This window comes from Canis aureus, chromosome 35 (assembly GCF_053574225.1).
Source record: "Canis aureus isolate CA01 chromosome 35, VMU_Caureus_v.1.0, whole genome shotgun sequence".
NCBI lineage: Eukaryota > Metazoa > Chordata > Mammalia > Carnivora > Canidae > Canis > Canis aureus.
In genome coordinates this window covers 3,467,354-3,491,903 of record NC_135645.1, presented here as the reverse complement: position 1 = coordinate 3,491,903, position 24,550 = coordinate 3,467,354, and the positions used below count along the sequence as shown (strand labels likewise).

The window sequence follows — 24,550 nt, the reverse complement described above, 5'->3', positions numbered from 1 at the left end:
CGATCTTATAAACTTGTAAACCTAAAACCTTCAACCATAAGAAAAACATGGTCTCTGCCCTCCATAGAAGACAGTCATTCAAAATTATGAACAGTGAAAAGAAAGTTCAAAACATACTAAGAAAAAAATCAGAAAATAAAATTATATCTGCATTAGGATTCAAAACAAAATTTTTTTGAATATTGTTGAGGTATTAGTGCAGATGGGCCAAAATTACATTTCTTTCTTATTATCTTTACCATGTTTGAACAATAAAGCCACCCTGATAAGATATATCTTTCTTTTCTGAAGCCGGATTTAGGAGAAGGCTGGGTAACAGGACGACCCAGCCTTATCGGGGGCACCAGGAGTTTAGGCCATTCACTTAATTATTTTATTTTATTTTATTTTTTTAAGATTTTATTTATTTATGAGAGACACAGGCAGAGGGAGAGGCAGGCTCCATGCAGGGAGCCTGATGTGGGACTCAATCCGGGGTCCCAAGATCACACCCTGGGCTGAAGGCAGATGCTCAACCGCTGAGCCACCCAGATGTCCATAGGCCATTCACTTTAAAATGAAATAATATGGGATCCCTGGGTGGCGCAGCGGTTTAGCGCCTGCCTTTGGCCCAGGGCGCGATCCTGGAGACCCGGGATCGAATCCCACATCGGGCTCCCGGTGCATGGAGCCTGCTTCTCCCTCTGCCTGTGTCTCTGCCTCTCTCTCTCTCTGTGACTGTCATGAATAAATAAATAAAATCTTTAAAAAAAAAAAATAAAATAAAAAATAAAATGAAATAATATCCTCTATTATAAAATATGGTACTTGGTAAGTATTGATCATTTTCCAGTAAGGGAATTTTTTTTCTTTCCAGTAAGGGAATTTTTAGCAGCAAAGCAAACCTGGGTTTCTCTCTTAACACCCTTTCACTGGTGAATGGTAGAAAATAAGATCACCTCCACCAGCTGGTTGGATGCCAGTGCTGGACTGGATAATCCTCCTGATGGCTGGACGAGTTATGATGCCCATCCCTTCCTGTCGCCTCTGTAACATTTTGCCAGAAAGCCTCAAATGAATCAAGTGTCCTCACTGTCGTGTTAGGAGCCAGACTGCTGGCAGGACCACAGACACAAGGATGCCCCGGGGCTGGCCAGTGCCCGTTAGAGCCTTCACAAGATTCCAAACCAAGAAGTCAAGAATTTGCAGTGTTTTTACATACGTAAAACCAGATGTGTTGTTCTGGGCCTCTGTGATTTGTCATTTTTGTTTGTTTTACAACTGAATGTTTATTTTGTATATCGAACCCCTGGAGATCTTACCTGTCAACCTCAGGGACGGTGCCATAAGTATAAGTGGCTCCACACACATGTGGAACAGGTGAGAAAAATAATTATTCTAGCTTACAATGATTTTCCTTGAAATTATACAAGATTTCAACGGTAGGCTTTCCTAACTGGCTTCCAAATGGTCAAGCTGGGCTCTGATGTAGAAATTTGGATGAAGCAGTAAAAAAGCACAGGGGTGGGGGAAAGGTGAGGTAACCTCCAGAAGGCCCTGCAGTAGCGGTCTGCTGTCTTGAGCTGCCTGCAGCGGTGGTCTAATTGGCTGTCCCGAGCTGGAAGGGCTCAGGGGCTCACCTGCTCAGAGCCTACCTGGCGAGAATTTCTGAACTTCCTGCTGGCCTACAGGGCCTGGCTGCCAGCTCCTCCACTTGACAAGCTGGTCATGCCTGGCTCAGTTCAGACTGTCAAGGTACACTGTCTTGAGCAGTCCAGTGCACACCTCTGCCACCCAGTTGGCAACGAAAGCCTCTTTGGTCTCCCCAGAGTGATGGGTCTCCCCGGACACCCTTCTGATTGATCTGGAGCAGCCTGCATTCTGGAATAGACTAGGCCACAGAGCCATCCTGCTGCACTCTAAGCAAGAGGTAGTTGCATGATTCCTAATCCACCCCTTGGCAATCCATTTCAGCCTGGTCATTGAGATCACACCCTACTGCCTGGATACTAACACTTAGGGCGAACTTCATCCAATCTTCCCAGTCATCCTGCTCAAAGGGGTTTTTGACAAACACTACCAGGAGAACCTGTACTGGGCCGCCTGCTGGCCAGGGAAGATGTACCTGCTAGGATCATCAGGAGACTTAAAGTCCAGGTCATCCTTCCCAGACCTGGAGAACTCAGAGGCAGCCACACCCAAACCACTTATAACTTGATCTGTGTCTGGCTTTCCCAAACGTACTCTAGAGGCTCTGAGGCTTCTTTAATCTCTAGGACATGAGGAACAAGGCACTCTTCATTCCCCTTATTTCCCCTTAATACTCTTCTTCGAGGTTGTGGTAAACCCCCACTCCAATGCACACGGCTTCCCTGAAGTTTCCTGCACAGGTGAGGGAGGGCCACCAACCTCTCTATTGTCACCTGGTTGCCCATATGAGAACTACCAATGACCACATTAAACCTGCAACTTATGGGTCACCTGGTTGGCTCAGTAGTCAGTAGAGCATGAGACTCTGGATCTAGGGGTTGTGAGTTCAAGGCCCATGTTGGGCACAGAGCCTGCTATAAAACAAACTGCAACTCATAAGGTGACCTCAAAAGTGCCAACCGGGTCAGCAATGGGACAACACAGGGAGCCCCCTTCTCAGGAGCTCCAGCTGCACACACAGCAAGGGACACCCTACTGTGGCGCCTGTACCAAATTTAGATTTAGTCTCAGTGCTATCCATCTCTATCATCAGTTTGTCAACAATCTTCACCTATTTTGCAAAGTTCAGTGGCCTCTGTTAGGACAGGCCCGACGTTGATGTGTCCAACAGCCTCTGAGACATCTTTGCCTAGATACTGAGTCTTGTCATTGTCCCAGGGCTCTAAGGTGTCAAAGACACCACCCGAGGCACCTGTGGGCTTTGCAGGTCTGAAGCACATTTTGAGAATAAGGGAGCTACCTCCATGGTGGGGTTCCCACAGTAGCTGAAGGTCCATCTGGCACAGAGTCTGAAAAGAGCCATGACTAATTTCTAGCCCTAGATTCTTGCTGCCCAAGAAAAGGACAGAGAGCACTGCAGGCCCCACAGGGAATGCTGACCCCACAAGCCCCAGTGCTTCTCTTCCACTCCTGAGCCTTTCTCTGAATTGTCCTTCAGAGGCCAGAGCCCTGACACCTAGACCCAGAATACAGCAAGTTCCAAGGGGAAGCATCAGCTGGTGCCAGTCCCGTGCTCTCTGTGGGTGAGGAAGCAGAGGCCCAGATGCCAGAGTTCATGCCTAAGTTCACCCAAGCAACTCCAGTTCACCTGGCCTCAGCTGCCTGCAGCTCTTTGTGTCACCTCCCTGCGCTCTTTGCATCACCTCCCTGCCATCTCAACAAAGGCAATGGTAAATCCTGCAGCAGGCAACTCACTCTGGGTCCACAGACTCCATCCCTTAGAATTTAGTATTTCCCTGCTGCCCCCAAGGCAGAGATCTTCCTGCCATCTGTCCAAGTTGGAGGATAAATATTCTCTCTTATGCAGAAAAACAGGCATGGAAGCAGAGGGGAGACCTCATCTCAACATGGGAAAATGGAAGCTAGCTCCGGGAAGGGCTTCTAATGAGGCGCAGCTCAACTGCTTACACGCGTTCGCGAGGCTCCATGCTGGAAGGGGTTCCAGCTCACGGGGGAAGCATCTGTCCACGGTCTCAAGAAACACACCTGTCGACCCTCCAAGGATATATAAAAGGAAACTGCATTATGGGCAAACTTCCAAGAGCAGCAACAGAATGGGAACAGGAACTTGAAACATCTTTTATGGCTTTTGGTCACTCTGGGGTAATGTAGAAAAGACAAGAGAAGTGTTCCAAAGGTAGATCCCTTTCATTAGTGACAACACTGGCCTTTGCAAGTTGTGGCAACCTTCTCCCCTCTACTCCCTCCATCGCCTGCTGTGTGGAGGCTTATGATGAGCTCCACGGTTGGCTGGAACGTGGTAACACCCCACGCCCCGGCCACTTTGCTCACCCCAGTCTCTCTCCCCTGCAGCCAAAGCCAGGGGTTGGGTTCCCTCGGGTTTGTCCGAGCGTGCCACATGCCCTTCGGTACGTGCACGCCACCTGCCTCCTCTGGCTGAAGGCTGGAACTCTAACCAGATGTGGGTGGTGGTTTTGCTGGGGGGGGATCCCTGTTGGCTTCTGAAACAGCAGGTGGGGGGAGCGGAGAAACAGCAGGCCCTGGGAGAAGAGGGACCCCGGCAGGAAAGGAGGCCGACAGGCCAGCTTCTGGGACGAAGACGAGGAAACCGGTGCCCAGAGGAGAGCCTGGCAGGGAGGGGGGCATAGGCCGGCCTCCCTGGGAGCCCTCGGGGGCGTGGGGGGCGAGGGGAGAAGGCCAGCGCTGCAAACCGGAGTCTGCGGTGAGGAACACGCCGGCACGCGTGGCCCCGGCCGAGGGACGGAGAAATCCCTCTGCAGCCTTCAGCGGCTCATCCGATCCCCGAGCAAATATCTCTGAAGCATCTACAATCGGCCTCGATCAGTCCTTTCATGACCATGAACGGATTTCCGTGAGCCAGGGAGACGTCCACGTTCCTCTCTCCCTCCCAGCCCAAGGGGGGGTCACAGGCCGGCCGCCACCACCTCCCCCAGGAGCCCACCCGGGATGCTACCGCAGTCCCGCCCGAGCTGCAAGACGGATGCCACTGGGGGTTTGCCAGGCTGCCCTCGCTTTTTGGCTCTCGTGCTGGGGACCCAGACCACGGTCACCCAAGGTTCAATTAACCTCTAACGCCGTCTTGTGTGCAGCAGGAACAGGGGAGCAGAGGCAAGGACTCGCAGCCCCCCAAACTCCTGGTCTCGGGGTACAGGAGAGTCTGGAAACTGTTCTTGATGCCAGATGGTGAGTCTGAAGCCACCGGTAAACTGTGTTAGGAAACAAAGTCAAGGGCAGCCTCTCTCTCTCTGTGTGTCTCTCATGAATAAATAAATAAAATCTTTTAAAAATGTTTTATTGTATTAATTTGTATTCATGCCTGTTACTGACTAAATCATCATCTTCTTGAAAACCTAAATTATGTCGTATTCATCTTGGACTCCTCAGATCCAGCCAAGAATCCGGCAGAGTCATAGTTGATAAGAAAGATGGGCTTAAACAACATGTCGTTAGAAAACTGAAGTTTATTTTTTATTTTTTTTTAAGATTTTGTTTATTTATTTGAGAGAGAGAGAGGGAGAGCCAGCATGAGCAGGGGGAAAGGAGCAGAGGGAGAGGGAGGGAAATCCAAAGCAGACTCCCCGCTGAGCAGGGAGCCCAACAAGGGGCTCGATCCCAGGACCCTGAGATCATGACCTGAGCCAAAGGCAGATGCTTAACCAACTGAGCCACCCAGGTGCCCCCAAACCAAAGTTTAAATCTCAGTTTTGCCAAGCTTTCCTCCGAGTTTCTCGATCTGTCAAATGAAGGTGGAAATTGCCACCCTCCAGTGTTCCCTGGGTATGAAGTGAGACCGGTGCGCGCGAGGGCTTTCGGATGGGACGCTAATGAGCAGAACGCCTGTTCCCCGGCAGCCGGCCGCCGTCATCCGTGGTATCTTCTAGCAAACGGAAGCAGTGGGATCTGGAAGCCGGGGTCAGCGGTCTATCTTCGGTTTCTTTTCTTCCTTGTGCCTGTACTTCCACGAGTCTGATGTGCTCGCGTCGATAGTAGACGACGTGATCTCGAGGAGCCTTGCATCGCCGCAGCCCACACTTGGGTTCCCTCTCTGGCCCAGTGGCCCTGGGCTTGGACGGGGCCTCAGTCTCGGCTGAACAACTTCCTGTGATGCCTGCACGGGGAAGCAGCTTTCCGTCGTCTTTGGGGGCTGAACTGCCCCCCGGGCCTTCGTGAGTCTCGGAGCTGAGTCCGGGCAGTTCAGGAGTGGTTTCTGATGGGCCCTTTAGCGAGGAGACAGGGAAGGTGCGGCCGAGGGCCGTCCTAACCACAGCCCGGCGGGCACCGGGGGGGCACAGCGTGTGGCCTTGAAAAAGTCACTTTACCTCTCTGAGCATTCGATTTTTCAACAAGACTATGCACAAAGTGTGTGGAGTCTCGTGGGTTTCCCCACACGACTGTCTGTAGCCATCCAAGGTTGAAGCAATCCCCAGACCTCTGAGGCTCCATCATGGCAAAGAAGCTTAGCCTCCCAGGAGCCATCTCCTGTCCTCCTGAGCCAGGCACCATGCACTGAACTGCAGACACTGAGCCCGTCCAAGGTGGCAAGTCTTAGCTTCTTCCAAAAAATAACCTTAACAGGAGAGCCTTAACAGGATGGCTCGGTCCGTTAAGCGTCTGACTCTTAATTTCAGCTCAGGTCATGACCCCAATGTTGTGGGATCCGGCCCCATGTTGGGCTCTGCCCTCAGCACAGTCTGCTTGTCCTTCTCCCTCTGTTACCCTCACCGACTTGTGCACTCTCTCTATCTCTAAAACAAATCAACACTTAAAAAAATCTACGACCTTAACAGTGCATTCGTGCAAGGAGGGTGTGTGCCCCGTGCTCTAATATCAATTTTGAAAAGTGACCCAGAAATTTCCGTCAAAGCAGTGATTTTTAAAAAAGTTGATCATTTGCTGATGAGCCCACCAAGTTCTGATACGTGACTGCTTTAGGACAGCAATATGCCTAACATTTCCCCGAACTTATAACCCTTCTTAGAGGGCTTGAAGAAACAGCAGCCATTATTTTTAATTTTGCCAGAAAGGTTGATTCATAAAACTGATCCTCAGATAAGCCACGTGAAGATGACTGGCCTCCATTCACATGCCGCCCACCCACGCACGTTTTGAACTATTATACAACAAAGTCACTTAGCATGCTTAGATCTTTTACCAAATAGCAGGAAACTATACAAGAGTCACAACTGGCTCCCCGACAAAAGGGAAGGAAGATCTTGTTTTCCTAAAATAGGACTAAAACCCTTAATACTATCTAAAGACCCAACTGAACTTATCACGTTATAAAAATGTAGCTTTGTCATCACCCTGGGAAAAAGAAGAGGAGGCAGCTTGCAAAATCTATACGCCCTTTCTCTGCACAGTCGACGACGTGTGCGCTGGGTGTAGCCAGGCCCCTCCCACCACGCCTACCACCACAGACCTACCTCTTTGAAGCACCAGGCACATTTTGGGTGGATTAATAGACATTCTTCACATGAGGTGGCACTTCCACTAGTGCATATGTTGAGACCTTCAAAGAAAGATAAAGATGTACCAATTAGTTCCTGGCCATGAGCCTTATTGAGGAGTCACTTCCTTTTTTAGCAGGGAGTCTGGGTACAGCTGAAGGGCACAGGCCCCCGGGCTAATGGCAGGTCAAGGCACATTGGCTGAGGCTAATCCCCGACAGTTTCTGGAGCACCCACTAAGCATGCACACTTGTGTTAGCAACCCCCATTTCTTCTCCTGGACCCACTTAGATTTCTACCCCCATAACACAGTAGGTCCTCCCTTACCGAAGGCATCATTACACTTAGTCCACCCAAAATGACCAAAAGAAATAGTACGAAGAAGAAAGAAAGAGAGAACAGACTGCTCTCCTTCAGGCATAAGAAAAGTCCTAAATCAAGTACTATCATACCAAATCCCAGTGCACCAAAAGAAGCCAGAAGAATCTTTGAAGAAGAATGTAACCAAGGAAATCAATGTTGGGTTAAGATAAAGAAAATCCAGTAATTCCGTATACCTGTTAGTAGGTCAAACAAGAAAAACCGTATCATCACCTCCCTGGGCAAATGAAGAGGCACCTGATCAAATTCAAAACCCACCCCTGGTAAAAACAACAGAAACTAAGATTAGAAGAGAATTCCTTTATCATTGTGAAGGTTGGTTATTTCGAAGCAAGGCCAATCCCTTCTCTTCCATAAATCTGAACTGTGGTGGTGAAGCTAAAGCCACCACCCCCCTCAACTCCCCACCCCACCCCACCCCACTCCCACCCCCCACAACCTTGCCAGCAGCGCAGGTGTCCTTGGTGAGACTTACGGTCCCTTTTTTCCCTTCCTCCTCAAGGATACATTTCTTTTGATCAAGAGCAATTTGGTTTTTCTCTGAAAGAAAATGGCTCTATTCAGCCCCCATATCACTAGTGGACCCACTTATCTCTTCCAGTCATTGCCTTGAGTGTCAAGAGGAGAGAGACCCACTGAATTGATGGAAAAAAGAAACGCAGGGCCATCAGCCCTACAAAGAAGGGCTCGAAGCGTAAGGGGGGAAATGAGCCAAAAAGATTAAAAGGAAGAGTGGAGGAGACAACGGAGTGAACTCCACAAAACATCATTCAAAACGATTATTGTTAAGACATCTTAAAACTGCAGCATTTCCTAAATTTGCTAATTTTAACTCCCTGCTTCTCCCTTGTCACTAGCAGTAAAAACAGAAATCGAGTGACATGGGGAGCCATCCTGTGCCATCCTGAGGAACCCCAGAGGGAACAAATACCACTTGGAATAAGAATGGCCTGCGGGATAGGAGGGAGGAGAGACTGGCAGGACCAGAGATGCCATGCTGGGAAGGGAGGTGGGTTGGCTTGGGAGGCCCGGAGGGGGTACAGTCAGGCTTTCCCCCAGGCAGAGACCCCAACCCTGAATTCTGGGCCCCCAGGGCCCCATCGGCCACCTTGTTAGAACCCTAACGCACCACAGAGCTGCGGGACCCCAATCTCACCGCCAGGCCTGTGCCAGGACCTCCTGGATGCAAGTCCTGGACCCGGGACACACTTCTCTGGAGAAACAAGCTGGGACCAACCACCATGCACAACCAGGACTTAGGGCCTACCTGGCTCCTGCTCACAGTGACAAGCTCCTTCCTCATTTTAAAGTGAATCCACTCGCTTGATGACTTTGAAATAGGCACTTAAGCGTTAAAAATAATAATAATAATGGGGGCAGCCCGGGTGGCTCAGCAGTTTAGCACCTTTGGCCCAGGGCGTGATCCCAGGGTCCCGGGATGGAGTCCCGCGTTGGGCTCCCTGCATGGAGCCTGCTTCTCCCTCTGCCTGTGTCTCTGCCTCTCTCTCTCTCTCTCTCTCTCTCTGTGTGCCTCTCATGAATAAAAAAATAAAATCTTAAAAAAAAAAAATGTGTGCCGAAAGAGTTTCAAAATGCCAGTTCTACTCTGTGCCCAAAGCTCCTTATGTGTCGGAAACCCAAAGGTGGGGTGAAGAGGATCACACGGGAAACAAAAGCGACTTTCCCCTGCGCTCTTCACCAAATACAAACTCAGGCCCTTGTGGCATAACACTTCCTTTGATGAATAAAACCCTTTCCACAAAATACTGGAACTGCAGATCCTCAGAGCTAGAAATGTCTTCAAGTGAGCTAATCAAGCCAGCTCATTTTAGAGATGAAAACATGAGAAAACGAGAGTAAGTGCCTTGAAACAAGCCCCATCTACAAGAACGAGGTCAGAACGGGGGCGCTTGTGTAGCAAGTGACCATATGGGGGATGCCTGGCAATTGCTAAGCCATCCCAGACTCGGGGTGGGGTGGGGGGGGTGACCAGTGAGCTCCGGGGTCCTCTTGATAACAGGCCCTCAATCAGAGAGGAATTTGAGGTCAGATGTTTCATTGATGTCTCTGTTTCGACCGACATAAATTCACAAAGACCACTTTCTAATTGCCACGGCCTCATCCGTGAGCTCTAGGAATTTGGGTCACGGCTCTTGAGCTCAGGGCAGTAAGGGGTCACCAGCTCTGGCCCGGACAGACTGGGCTCTGGCCTCCTGCTCCACCAGCCTCAAAAGATCTTGGATGTGATACCAAAGAGGCTCCAAGGAAGTGGCAGACATCTGGGATGAAAACATACTGAACAACTGTAAAATATTTACTGTCCTGCTTTACTAATTGCTTCTATTACTAGCACATACTCACATGCAATAGTAGTTTTATTGCACTCAAAATGATTCCTCTAAGATTAGGCTGCTACTGGGACGGATTCATATTCAAGAAAACCTGCACTAAGCATGTACTAAATGCCAAGCTCTGGACTAGGGGACGCTAGGAATACAGAGATGGAGGAGCCAGGCCTTGCTCCCGGGGAGCTCAGGGTGCCAGGCAGCAGGTAGCAGACAAGTACTCCCAGACCCAGAAGCACAGGTTGGGTGCTAATACATGTCATAGCGCTAGAGTTCCTCCCTTTGGCATCTCTCCTTTCCCCACCTATTAATATTGCAGAGTCTGGATTTGGCTGGATGAGTCACTCTGCACTAACAGCATTTTGAAAGGACGGAAGCAATGAATAAAAAGCTAAACAGCTAGAGTTCACAAATGTCAGCATGTTGTGTCTAGGTCACGGAAAGAGGCACTAGTGGCCCAGGCGATGGCCACATCTTTTCTTGGTTTGCGCTGTGACTATTTCCAGCTCAACTGCAACTGCCTGCAGGCCCTTAATATCTCTGAAGCCAGGGTTTACTGCAAACCATAATCTAAAAATATGCTCTCCTTCCGAGACTCATTGACTCACCCCTCTCTTTCATCAATCATATCCAGGCAGCCACCATGTCCGGCCGATCATTCCTTCAAGATGTATGAAATGTTTCTCCTAATCCAACCCTTCCTGCCTGCCCCCTCCTGCCCCACGATGCCCAAGCCAGGCCTCTGCACTTAGTCTAGATTTTTGCAGTGGCCTCCTGCCAGCCTCCCTCCATGCAGCTTCTCCCTATCTCTTTCCACCCCAAATGGCCAAAGTCAGACGACATCTTCTAAAGCACATATCCAGCAAGTAGAATTTCCTGATCCCAAACATTCCATGGGATAACAGAAACGAGTACCAAGCTGGAGTGACCCAGTACCGGCAGAGGGGGAGAGGGGACAGGACACCACTCAGCTGGGATAGTGGGAAAAGCATCATGAGTATTTAGGGTGTGTGTTCACCTAGAAAACACACAAACGAGAACAGATCACGATATTCAGAACAGTTCCTGTGTGGCACCTTCATGATCCAAGCGGGAAGTGGGCTACTCATGATCCTAAATTACATTTTAGTCACCGATGCCAGGACAACAGAAAATAAAAACATTTCATTATTGTTTGTTTGGTTTTTTTCAAGAGGCAAAGCCGCTGGAGTGCCTCTCTGCACACCCCGAGCCACGCCCCCCAAAACTTCTCACACAACGGACAAAATGTTTCTGGGTCCGAATCTAGCAACTAGATCATCATTGATCCAAAGATGTCACCACAAGCTGTAAATATGCCCTGGGAAGGCTCTATCTCAGTCTGAGTTCCCATCTAAGACTGCCTTTCTGAACATCACACATCTGCAAAACATCCAGCTTGACAGACAGGACTTGTTCTTTGAAACACCAATTCATATAATTGCATAAGATGTGCAGCTTTGAAAAAGAATGTGCGTGCTCCCTGATGTGAGCCTTACCTTGATATATCACGAAGTTAAAAATAAAAGGCAAGATGTACAACAGTGGGTCTAGTAGTACTATCTTTCAATAAAGACAGGGCAGGAATATTTATAACATACGTATAGAAAACACTCTAGATACATAAAGAAACCTAACAGGGATAATCTCTGCCGGAAAGGGGTCAAGGCAATATGCTAGACTGATGGGCAAGAAGAATGGAAAACAGATTTCTCACTGTACAATTGTTATACCATAAAAAAAATCATGTGACTATATTACCTGTTCAAAAAATAATTTATTTTATTGTTTTTTAAAGATTTTATTTATTTATTCATGAGAGAGAGAGAGGCAGAGAGACAGGCAGAGGGAGAAGCAGGCCCCATGCAGGGAGCCCGATGCGGGACTCGGTCCTGGGTCTCCAGGATCAGCCCCTGGGCTGAAGGGAGATGCTCAAGCACTGAGCCACCCGGGCTGCCCTCAAAAAAATAATTTAAAAGGCAACTGATTACCTCTATGGCCTCCTCCAAAAACCCAAAATTCCATCAGACAAATCCCATCAAAGGGACAATCTACAAAATATGTCCACAAAACCATCAAGGTCATCAAAAACAAGGAAACACTGAAAAATCGTCACAGCCAAGAGGACCCTAAGGAGATGTGGCAACTCAATTTATGGGACATCCTGAATGGATTCTAGAACAGAAAAGCGACATTGGGTAAAAACTAAAGAAACCTGACTAAGGTACGAACTTCAGGGGCACCTGGCTGGCTCAGTCAGTAGAATATGGGACTCAGGGTCATGAGTTCAAGGCTCCTGTTGGGCTTTTAAAAAGGCCCTACTACTTAAAAAAATTTTTTTTAATAAAGTATGAAAATAAATAAATGAAGTATGAACTTTAGTAATAACATACTAGTGTCGTTCATTAATTGTAAAAAATGTACCATAGTGAGGTAAAATGTTAATAATAGGCACAACTGAGTGCGGGTATATAGGAACTCTCTGTACTATCCTCTCAATTTTTCTGTAAATCTAAAACTACATTTTTAGAAAGTTTTTTTTTTTTTAAGGATCTTATTTATTTATTCATGAGAGACACAGGCAGAGGGAGAAGCAGAACCCAACATGGGACTCGATCCCGATCCCGGGTCTCCAGGATCATACCCTGGAGCTGAAGGCGGCACTAAACCGCTGAGCCACCCGGGCTGCCCCACTGGAGGGTTTTAAGCAGATCGCATGATCTGATTTGAGTTTTAACAGAATCACTCTGAGTGGGAGCGTGAAACAGGTAAAGGGGACGAGTGCAGGAGCAGGCCCCAGCTCTACAAGGGGCAAGCAACCATCTCCTATGAACTGCGGTGGCAGCGGTGGTGTTGGGTGGTGTTGGCGTTGGCGGGGGAGTTGGTGGGGGCGGGCAGGGGAGGGACCCTGGTAGGGAGTGCCGACCACACTACCTCCCCCTCCAAGCATCCCCAGTAGGGGATGTGTCGAGGCCTGCCTAGGAGCAAACTTTTCACCAGGTGGCCCAGGAATCAAACCCGGCATTCAACAGAAGCAAGAAGCAGCCTCAGAAACAAACGGATGCCTATAAAGAAAGTGTTCCTTTATATTTACGAAGCCCATTAATCCCATTCCAACTGGAAAGAAAGCAAACAAACTATAGCTCTGGGCTTTCCGAAGCCTGCCCCGGAGCCAACAGAAAATACCTGTGAAAAGAGACACACACACCCCCCTTAACCCAGCTGCACGCCGCCACATGAAAAGGACACTATTATTTAAGCAGTGCAAAACTGCTCCACATTACTGATATCGTTAGAACTTTTCAGAATACTTCCAGGAGCCGGCTGGGGAAGAGAAACTAGTCACCAGGGCAGGCAGGCACAAAAAGCCTCTCGCCAACTACTTAGATATTTTAATTCTCCGTTGCCTCAGAGGCTAAATAGGCACGGAGAACAAGCAGGAGGAGAATACTAATTAGAGCTAATTAGACCCTGCCCTCTTCTGCCTCAATCCCCCTTATAAAAGCCCCCCTAATTCCAGGATGGTGGAGCTAAAATGTAAATACCTAGGGTAAAGAGCAGTCTCCAAACCAAGCCCACTGTCGGCATCCCGCGGCCCTGTTATTACTAAACCTAGGCCTGGGTACCTGAAAAGAGCTGCAAAGCCGAGGCCGAATTCCAGCAGGCCCCCTCCCAGGCCATAGGACCTGTGACGTAGGGGATGGGACAGTGCCGCCCACAGGAGCCCGCTGAACAGGACAAAGGGCTCCTTTGGCATTTAGAGCATTCTAATTTACCGGGCATTTCCTGAAAGAACATTTGTTGTTTTTTTAATAAACTATGATAGCAAACATGACTCCAGCCCTGCAGCAGGATCAATACCACGCTCCGCCCCTTCCTTCATGAGGAGCAAAGGCCTCACCCCAGAGAAACCCTTCCCTGGTTCGGTGGGAAGACCATGTCCTAAAGTCCTGTCTGCAGGCTCTTGGCCGCGGTATAAGGAGAGCAGAAGATAACAGTGGGACAGGGCGGGCTGTCAGCCAGCCAGGGGCTTGTTTGCAATGAGCCCTCTCAAATTAAAAGTCTGTTTCCTGTTGGATTAAGCCTAGGGAGGGAAGTCTAGTGAAAGCAACAGATGGGCAACTTGGCCACTGGCCTTGGGACACCCAGGCAGGCACGGCCCTGCAGGTCACCTCTTTCTTTCATTGGGCAACGAAGGCTTTTCTTTCCAATCACGTTCCTAGGAGCAGGACAGGAAACAAGCTCTGGGAAAAAGTACCTGCCATACTTCAAGAGAAAGAGAAGGAAAGGGAAGCGAGGAGAAAGAAACACTATTTCAAACTGTTTGAAGCTGGCTCCCCAACATTGGGGCACTAGGAGAAATCACGCAGATCTGAGGCAGCCCCTGCTAACCGTGAGAAGCTCCAGGGCTAAGAGGGCGATGACAGGTCTGGAAGCCAGCGACGGCCTTGCTCCACCAGGCTCTGCTGGCCCGCGGGCTGGCTGCGCTCTAAGAGGGCAACGGCGAAGAAGAGGAAACCTCGCAGGGCTTAGAAATAAACCACCGCGGCTCGATGCTTCTCTCTCTAGCTAAGCCACATCGTGTGGGACAAAGGGCCCAGGCCTGAAAAGCCCCATGATCCGCGGACGAGGAGAGTGGGCAAGTCACTCCGGCGTCTGTGGCCCATCTGAAAGGTGGAGATCGCTGTGAAGATGCGTGCGAGCCGTGAAAAACAGAAACTGCTTCGCAAATGTAAAGCAATGTATTAAAAGAATTCCTCCCAAGTGGAAAAACACTGTAGTTTTTATCAGGATCAGAGAATGCCAAGCTGTAAGGGGAACTTAGAAATCCTTCCCTTTAGCAGTTCCCAAACCCTGGGATCTCACAGAACATTAAGAATGGAACAAGACCAACAAACAGAAAAAGAGGAGGGGGAAATGGACACAGGACTGTCAGATTTTTAAAATTTTGCCCCCCAAAAAAAGAAAAACTATCCTCTCTCACCACTCTAAGTTATTAAAAAGCTTTCCCACCAAAAATAGACATCATTTCAAATTAAAGGATAGTCCTTGTGAGGCAGGGGACCACTGGCAAAGATAAACTCCTATGTGTGACTACAAGTTTCATCTTCCCTGTTGCATTCCCTGCCCCCCCCCCACCCAGGACGCAGGAAAACATCACCGAGGGCGCTGCTGGTTGCCAGATGGGTGTTTGGAAACCACTGATCTACTCCAAGCTCTAGAGTGATTATTTTTCCGTTAAAGAAGTCTTGCTGTAGTATTGAGTCTGAATTCGGGCCTAAAGGAGGTTTTGTTTGCCCAGAACCCTCCTCTCCGAGGTGAACCTTCAGTGCCTTCGTGTAAATGGGGCACCACAGGGGTACAGTCCCGCATCCGGCCGCCTGGCCTGCAAGAGCAATGCAGGGCATCTCCGGCTAGCAAGCCGGCGGGGCAATGTTGCACCGATGGAGCACCAATGTTGCACGAATGTTGCACCAGTGTTGCACCAATGTTGCACCCATGGAGCACCAATGTTGCACCGACGGAGCATCCATGTTGCGCCCATGGAGCACCAGTGTTGCAACAATGTTGCACCGATGGAGCATCAATGTTGCACCGATGGAGCACCAATGTTGCACCGCAGCGCACAAGGACTTCCTCGGGGAAGAGGGGAAAGATCGGAGCTTCCTGCTTTTTTTTGGAGGGCCTGGGGCGGCTTCTCCGCCTGGCAGCCCGGCGCCACCGGAGCATCCTTCCCCTGGGGCCTCCGGGCTGCCCCAAGCAGCCGGGTCTCGCCTCCGAAAACTTAAAGCGGTCACTGGGGGCTCCCGGCACAGCCCCCGGCAGCGGCGCAGCAGAGCCGCGGCACATCCCCGCCCCCGCCCCCGCCCGCAATCCTCCGGAGTCCGGAGAAGTCCGGGGCGAGCTCCGCAAACCTCGGGATGAAGCCCGGCGGGAGGGATCCGATGGGGGGGCCCGGGGGGCTGCTGCGGTTGGGGCGCCGGCCGCCCTCGGGGTGTGCGGTGGAAGTTCCGGGGGGGGCGGGATCCCAACTTTTAAGGGAGGCGGCCGGAGCCCGGGGCCCCGCAGCGCCGAGGGACGAGCCCCCGCCCGCGCCCCCGCCCGCGCCCCCGCCCCCGCCGGCCACAAGGGGCGCTTTGTGCCCCGGCTGCGCGCCCTCCCCGGCGCCGGGTGCCTGCGCAGGAGGACCCGCGAGCCCCCCGGCCCCCACCCCCGGGCGCCCCCCGGCCCGAGCGCGCCGCGGGCTCACCTGGGGCGCCGGGCAGCAGCGCGCAGAGCCCGAGCAGGCAGGCGCACAGGGGCGCGGGGGCCGGCGGCATGGCGGGGCCCGGGCTCAGCGGCGGCGCGGGCGGGCTCGGCGGGGGCCCGGGGGCCGCATGCCCCGCTCTCAGCGCCCGCCGGCGGCCGGGCCCGGGCTGCCCCGGGGGGTCGCGGCTGCGCGGGGCGGGCTCGGCGCTCGGGCTCCGGGACGCGCCGCCGCGCTCTGCCCGCCGCCGCCTGCGCCCCTCCCCTCCCCTCCCCTTCCTCCCCGCCGCGCGCCCGGCTCGGCCCCCGCTCCCCGCTCCCCGCCCCCCGCCCCGCCCCGCGCGGCGGCCACTGGGTCAGGGCGGGGCGGGCCGGGCCGGGACAGCTCCGCCCCCCGCGCGGGGACCCGCCCGGGACGCGGAGCCCGGGGCGCCCAGGTGAGGTCGCCCTGCCGCGCGCGCTTGCGGGGCGCTCCCCACACGACCCTGGGGCGCCCACCCACGACCCTGGGCGCCCCCCTCACGACCCTGGGGCGCCCCCCCACGACCCTGGGGTGTCCCCCATCCACGACCCTGGGGCGCCCCCAGCCACGACCCTGGGGCTCCCCCCTCACAACCCTGGGGTGCCCCCCCACGACCCTGGGGCGCCCCCCCACGACCTTGGGGCGCCCCCCCCATCCACGACCCTGGGGCTCCCCCCTCACGACCCTGGGGCGCCCACCCACGACCCTGGGGCGCCCCCAGCCACGACCCTGGGGCTCCCCCCTCACAACCCTGGAGTGCCCCCCCACGACCCTGGGGCTCCCCCCTCACGACCCTGGGGCGCCCCCCCACGACCCTGGGGCGCCCCCCCATCCACGACCCTGGGGCTCCCCCTCACGACCCTGGGGCTCCCCCCTCACAACCCTGGGGCGCCCCCCCCCCCCACGCCCCTGGGTTGCTGGACCTCGGGACCTCCTGACGCCCGCAGGACCTCGCCGTCCGGGCCCCCCAAAGTCGCAGCGCGGCGGGAGCGCTCGCTGGAGCCGCGACCCGGGCGCCTGCAGGTGCCAGGCGAGCAGATGCGCTGGGTCGGGGAGGGGGGGAGGCGTGCGGGGCGAGGGGCGCCCCTTAAGGCCCCCTTTACCGGTTAACGCCTTGCCCTCTCCCAGGATTCGAGGCTGGACCAGCTGCCATCTCCTCCCCTTTCCCTTACCCCGACCCAGGGGCGGTTTCCGTGCAGCTAAACTGTTAAAACTGATGCTCCGCTGTCACCTTGTCCTTTACGCAGGAGCTGGTGCTGAAACTGCCGCTGGGAGGTGAGTGAGGGTGAGGAGCTTGCCCCCCTCCAGCCCCCCCGACAGCCTGCGAAGGAACAGGTGGGCTGGACTGGGACAGAATGAGTGCATTACGACTGGAAGGGTTTAGGGGCACCTGGGGGGCTCAGCGGTGGAGCGTCTGCCTTCGGCTCAGGTCCTGACGCCCCCCGACCCTGGGATCCTGGGATCGAGTCCCGCATGGGGCTCCCTGCATGGAGCCTGCTTCTCCCTCTGCCTGTGTCTCTACCCCCCTCTCTCTCTCTCTCTGCGTCTCTCATGAATAAATAAATAAAATCTTTAATTAAAGGACTGGAATGGTTTACAGGCAGGAGGAGGAGAAGAGGTGGCCTTCCTGCCCGGGGCAGTAGTGACAGGGATGCCCACCACGGCCGGGAACCGGCTAGCCAGGCACACCACTGAATTGCCATGTTAACTCACATAATCCTCCCCACACCTTCACTGTTATGCAGACGAGAAAAGTGAGGCGCAGAGGTGAGAAATTGCTGGAAGAAATGACAGAGCTGGGCTGCCTGTCCAAAGGTTCAGAATGCCTTTATTAAAAATAGAAGCAGGGGGCTCCTGGGGGGCTCAGTCAGTTAAGTGTCTGCCTTTGGCTCAGGTCATGATCCCAGAGTCCTGGGATCCAACGCCGTGTGGGCTCCCCACTCGACCATAAGTCTGCTTCTCCCTCTCTTCTGTCCCTCCCCCTGCTCGTGCTCTCTCTTGCTGTCAAGTCTCTCTCGAATAAATAAAAGTACAATTAAAAAAAAATAAAAATAAAAACAGAAAGCAGTTAAAGAGTAAAGAGGAAAGTGATAGTTCTGAAGGGCCAGGTGGAGATAGTTCTGATTGCCCAGATTAAGGAGTTTGGAATTTAATCTTCGTTTGTACCCCCCCTCCCCTCCCAACTCTGCCAAGGTGGTGCCCTGATGCCTGAGGAAGTAAACTTATTCTCGTAGTATACGGTGCCTGGGGGCAGAGCTCCAAATTCCACTGAGGGCCAGCATTTCGTCCATAAACCGCAGGCAAACATTGCACTAAAATCCCATCCTTGTGTTTGTTCTGGGATAACAGTCAGTCATGCTTATCCCCAAATACTTGCCAGAGAATTGGTGCTGCAGAGGCTTCCCTGGGTCTATCTTAAGTCTCTCTGTCCCTCAGGAGAGTGGCCTTGGGAGCAACTCCTATCCAGCCTTGGGAGGCAATGATCATAAATAATGGGAAGCCAGAGAGGTTGAACTGGGATGTGCCGAGTGGTGATTTTAGAAGATTTGTCTGGCTGAGATGGAAGGATAGATTAGATAGAAGGACTTAACTAAGTCTCAACAACTGAGTAAATGGCATCGATAAGCATGCTAATTTGCATTTATCTGGCATCCTCCAAGTTTAGGCCTTTTGATGTCCGGTCTTCTGTGCATCACCTTCCCCACCCCCAATACGGTGATGCACAGGTCGGACCCTTATTCGCTTAAGTGCAATCAACAAGATACAAACAGGTAAGTGTTGTATGATCCTGCCGATATGATATACCTAAAACAGGCAGATTCATAGGGTCAGAAAGTGCAACAGAGGTTACCAGGTGCTGGAAAGACAGGGAAACTGGGAGTTACAGGCCCCTATTTACTTAGACTGCACTTGGAAAGCGCTGCAGTCAAATCCGTTCCCATCCTGTCCCACCTGGTGGTTCCCAACCTGCCCAGACCTGCCGTTAGCCACTGAATCCCAAATGATGACAACCTTCTTCCGTGCTCCATTATCTTAGAACTACTTTGAAAATGCCTTTTCTAATCCCTCCGAAGCTTTTGGTTTCTGGGTTTGTGGCTTTTATCCTGTTCTAGAACTCTTTATTCTTTTTATGAAGCTGGAGGGTAGAAGTGCCTCTCGAATGCTTTGACTTCCTCCAGTCGGCAAAGTCAGGGTGCACTGATGCACCCCTTCATGAAGGGAGACAGACAGCATTTCCCACAGCTCCCTGAACAGCTTCCCTTGTAGCTGCCCTGGGCACATCCCCCTGCTGGTCATTGCTGAGCTTCTGAGCTTGAAGGAGACTGCTGGTTGGATTGGGTTTGACTCTCAAAGTTCGAACAAGGACAACCCAGAGATATTTTCCGTTTCTTATTAGTTTTATTTACTCTTTTTTAAAAAGATTTTATTTATTTATTTATTTATTTATTTAGAGAGAGAGAGAGGCAGAGACACAGGCAGGGGGAGAAGCAGGCTCCACGCAGGGTGCCTGACACGGGACTCGATCCTGGGACTCCAGGATCACGCCCTGGGCTGAAGGCAGCGCTAAACCCCTGTGCCACTGGGGCTGCCCTTATTTACTCTTTAAAAAGGTGTATTTATTCATTTATTTGAGAGAGACAGTGCATGTACACATGCAAGCATAAAGGAGGGGTGGGGAGCAAGGGGCAAAGGGAGAAGGAGAGGGAGAGAGAAAAATCCTCAAGCCGACTCCCTGTGAAGCAAGGAGCCGAGAGCCTGGAGCCCAAGGATAGGTGTGATCCCAGGACCCTGAGATTAGGACCTGAGCCAAAATCAAGAAAGAGTCTGCCGCTTAATGGACTGAGCCACACAGGCACCCCTGTTTCTTCCTAGTTTTAAAACAGGGGGCACCTGGGTGGCTCAGTTGGTAAAGCCTCCAACTAGTGATTTCTGCTCAGGTGATGATCTCATGGGTTGTGGGATGGGCTCTGCAGTCAGCGAGGAGTCAGCCTGAGGATTCTCTCTCTCTCTCTAACTCTGGGAAACTAGGGGTGGTGGAAGGGGAGGAGGGCGGGGGCTGGGGATTAAAGGGTGATGGGCACTGAGGAGGGCACTTGACGGGATGAGCACTGGGTGTTATTCTGTATGTTGGCAAATTGAACACCAATAAAAAATAAATTTATTATAAAAAAAGAAAAAAGAAAAAACATTCAGTAAAGTACTTAAAACAATCCCATTTACATTTGCACCAAAAACAATAAAATATCTAGGAATAAACTAAAAAACAAAAATAAAAAATAAAAAAATAAAAAATAAACAACAGTCTTAAAAAAAAAAAAACAATGTTAGTTCCTCAAAAAGTTAAACGTAGAATTACCCTATGATCCAGCAACTCCTGTTCTAGGGATATACCCAAAATAATTGAAAAAGAAGGACTCGGCTAGCTGCACACCCTTGTCTGAAGTAGCATTATTTACAGAAGCCCAAAGGTGGAAAGGACTCGGATGTCCATCAACAGATGAATGGAAAAACAAAATGTAGTATCTACATACAATGGGCCATTATTTAGCCTGAGAAAGGAACGATATTCTGACACAGGCTACCACACAACACATGATCCCAGTGGTGCTGAAAACGTGCTGAGTGAAATAAATAAGACGCAGAGGACAAATATTATGTAACTCTACTTATTTACGGTCTCTAGAATAGACTAATTCGAAGAATCAGGAAGTGTGATAGAGGTTACCAGGGCCTGGAGAGAAAGGGGGAATGCGGAGTTATTAATTAATGGATACAGGGTTTCCAGTTTGGGGCAATGGAAAAGTTCTAGAAGTGAATGGATTGCAGTGATTGTCGCCGACATTGTGAGTGCACTTAATGCCACTGAACGGTACACTTTAAAATGGCTGAGATGGTAAATTTTATTTAATGTGTATTTTGCCATATTTTTTTAAACGCTTAAAAATCAGACTAGTTAAAACCTTTCTGTTTCACAATTCAGATTTACATGCTAACTCCCTCCCACAGTGCGTTGTCACATTCTGAAGTTCAATTTATAATTCAGATCAAAAATCTTTTACCAGTACGTAGTCGTAATGTAATATGCGGGGGTGGGGGGGGAGTTCAAGGTGGAAGGGGGAGACAGCCCTACGGTTTTCGCCTCAGTTTAGGTAATTTACTTAATTTACTCTGCTTTTAGCAGTCATGCCTAGGATTTGTCACAGAGCAAGAAATGAATGACCCCAGTGATAGAATATTAGAAAATTATTTTGCAGCAATTAATGGGGTTATGAAACATACATAAAATTTTCTTTAATATTAATGCTTACTTTCTATTTTAAAAATACCAAGTTCTGGGGATCCCTGGGTGGCTCAGTGGTTTAGCGCCTGCCTTTGGCCCAGGGCGCGATCCTGGAGTCCCGAGATTGAGTCCCACATCAGGCTCCCAGCATGGAGCCTGCTTCTCCCTCTGCCTGTGTCTCTGCCTCTCTCTTTCTCTCTCTCTCTCTCTCTCTCTCTCTCTCTCGCTATGTCTATCATGAATAAATAAATAAATAAATAAATAAATAAATCTTTAAAAAATAAAAAATTAAAAAATTAAAAATACCAAATTCTATTTCTTTGTATAGGAAAATGTTCCTTATAGGTTTTTCTCCTCCTTTACACCATGGTCCTGGTTAGGAGAGAATAATCCCTGTGCCAACCCAGCCTGAGGTGGATAGAATTTCACACTGAGAGACAGGACACAGAGCAGGTCTTGACAGAGATTTTCAGTAATAAGGAAAGGGGTTTATGTTGTTGCTCTTAATGTACAAATGTAGCTGTAAGTCCTAGAAATGTTGTATTTATCTGGAGCTAAGAAACATATGTAAGCATTAAACTTACAAAATAGCTAGCACACCCTTAGTAAGTTTTCACCTTCTCTGTTCATATAATTATCAATTCTGAAAACACTCATTATTATATCTTTCTGGGAGCAATTTTTCAAAGGCTAGTTTTGAAAAGACTTTTAAGACTATGTATTCCAGAGGGAATGTGTGTTTTCTGGCTTTTGTGAACTAAAACATTTTAAAATAATATCCATGAATACAATTACAGTAAAAGTTGTTAATATTTTTCAACTAATCTTGGCATGTGTCTTTTCTTTTTAGAAAACTTTTTTTAGGGGCGCCTGGGTGGCTCAGTCAGTTAGCATCTGCCTTTGGCTTGGATCATGATCCCAGTGGTGCTGGGATCCAGCCCCATGTCAGGCTCCCTGCAAGGAGCCTGCTTCTCCCTCTGCCTGTGTCTCTGCCTCTGTGTGTGTGTGTGTGTCTCTCATGAATAAATAAACTAAATTAAAAAAAATTGCTAGTAGAGGAACATGAGAGATCTAGGCTCCAAATCAGAAGAACTGAATTCCAGTCTCAATGCCATAACCTAGCTGAACAACCATGCCACTGCCTGTCCCTCTTTGGACCTCAGTTTGCTCATGTGGAAAGAGAAGACTAGTCCATGCCAGACCTGGCTTTATAATTACTACCTGTGAAGTCGAATGTGTTTGGCACTAGGCAGCAAGCTCTGGTTTACATAACCTGTTGTACCCACTAAAAATTGTCCTTCAAAAAACCACTGCCCTTTAACAGAGGATGCCAGGCCTGTGGGAAGACTGTGAGGTCCTGTCTTGAGAGTAGACTCTGAAAATGGTCACCCCGCCTCTTTTTTTTTTTTTTTTTTAAGATTTTATTTATTTATGAGAGACACAGGCAGAGGGAGAAGCAGGCTCCATGCAGGGAGCCTGATGTGGGACTCGATCCTGGGACTCCAGGATCACACCCTGGGCATGAAGACAGGCACCAAACCACTGAGCCACCCAGGGATCCCTCACCCCACCTCTTTAAATGATGTCCTAGGAGCCTCCATCAGCACCCTGTCTGAATTACTGTGTTTGTAGGCTCCTTCTTTGATAATTTCCTCTTCCCTGACTTCAGTAGAGAGAAGTCGGCATCTGCTCTGGCCATTTCAGAGATCATAAAACGTGATGCTTGCAGTGCCCACCAGAGGTTCCTCCTAGGTTCAACTAAACATTCAGACCACAAGCCTTCCAGAGGCCACACTTACTCAAAAATGTGGCTGGGGTGGGGGGGTGGATGCCTGGGTGGCTCAGTCAGTTAAACATCCAACTCTTGGTTTCAGGGCTGAGGTCATGATCTCAGGGTCATGAGATCAAGCCTCATGTAGTCTCCGCACTCAACTGGGGAATCTGCTTGAGATTCTCTCCCTATGCCCCTGCCCCCCTCAAATCAATCAATCTTGGGGCATCTGGGTGGCTCAGTCCATTAAGTGTCTGCCTTCGGCTCAGGTCATGATCTCAGGGTCCTGAGATTGAGCCCAGTGTTGGGCTCCTTGCTCAGTAGGCAGTCTGCTTCTCCCTCTCCCTCTGCCGCTCCCCCTGCTTGTGCTCTCTCTCTCTCTCTCGTAAATAAATTAAAACTCTTCAAAAAAGAGAAAAAAATACAGAAATATTTTAACATTTTCTAAAGTGCAATGCCATCTAATAGGTGGTCTTGCGATTATTTTAGAATATATTTGTGTGCAAGTTAGATTAGTAAATACATCTAAAAATTCCTACATAGGAGACACAGTAGGCATGGTTGGCATTCAATAATTTTTTTTTTCCATCACAAGGCACAGACTTTATTGACATACTTGGCACCACACCCCCACAGCTCCAGCCTCGCAGCCTAGGAGGCAGCCCCTGCAACTGTACCAGGCATCGCCCAGGACCAATAAGTTAACATAAAGGACGCTCACGTGTGTGGGGTGCTCGGATGTCTCCTGCCTCAATCGGCATTCAATAATTATTCATTGAATCTACTCTGTACTCCCTCGATTTGGGAGGTGGACCTCAATGACTTCCAAGGCTTCCAAGGGCATTAGCTTTGACCTACTAGTCTTCTAAGTCATGTTAAACAGGTGGCCCCTCCAGGGTTGCAGTAGGCCTTTCATTACAGGGAGCTCCATGCTTAATAGCTGCCCTTCCAGCATTCGTCCCTACCCACAGTTAAATCTGCACTGACAGCAAACACAGGGCCTTTTGCCCTCAGATCAATAGATCAAAATGTAATTAGCTATGAGGATTTGTGGCTCTTAGACCAGGTCACCCAAATCACTGTTTTCTGAGTGATGCACAGGACAGAGCCAAGCCAGACCCAAGGCGGGTTGCCCATAAGCCATTACATGACAAGCTGGCCTCCTTCCTTCCAAAGAGACCACCGAGGGCTTGCACGTTGCTCTACATCAGAAGCTAGGACTTGAGTAAAAGCTTTACTAATCAGAGTTGTTTAGCCAGCCAGCTCTTTAGAAAAAGAAGGCTTCATAATTGCTTCATAATGTAATGGAAAGACCAGGAATCCAATGGTGATATAACATGCAAGGCGCTTCACACCCCAACCCGGCAT

General features: G+C 50.4%; 1 protein-coding gene across 1 annotated transcript in view; it reads right to left on the bottom strand.

Annotated features, from left to right (window-relative positions):
* ITGB5 (integrin subunit beta 5) overlaps window positions 1-16,259 on the bottom strand; it is a 113,196-nt gene extending 96,937 nt beyond the window's left edge. The window contains exons 1-2 of the mRNA XM_077884139.1: window positions 16,113-16,259; window positions 7,095-7,180 (exon numbers count right to left, since the gene is read on the bottom strand). Of these exons, the coding sequence (XP_077740265.1) occupies window positions 7,095-7,180; window positions 16,113-16,182 (156 nt within the window). The 5' untranslated portion in view covers window positions 16,183-16,259. The remainder of the gene's footprint in view (window positions 1-7,094; window positions 7,181-16,112) is intronic.
* Window positions 16,260-24,550: the final 8,291 nt, after the last annotated feature.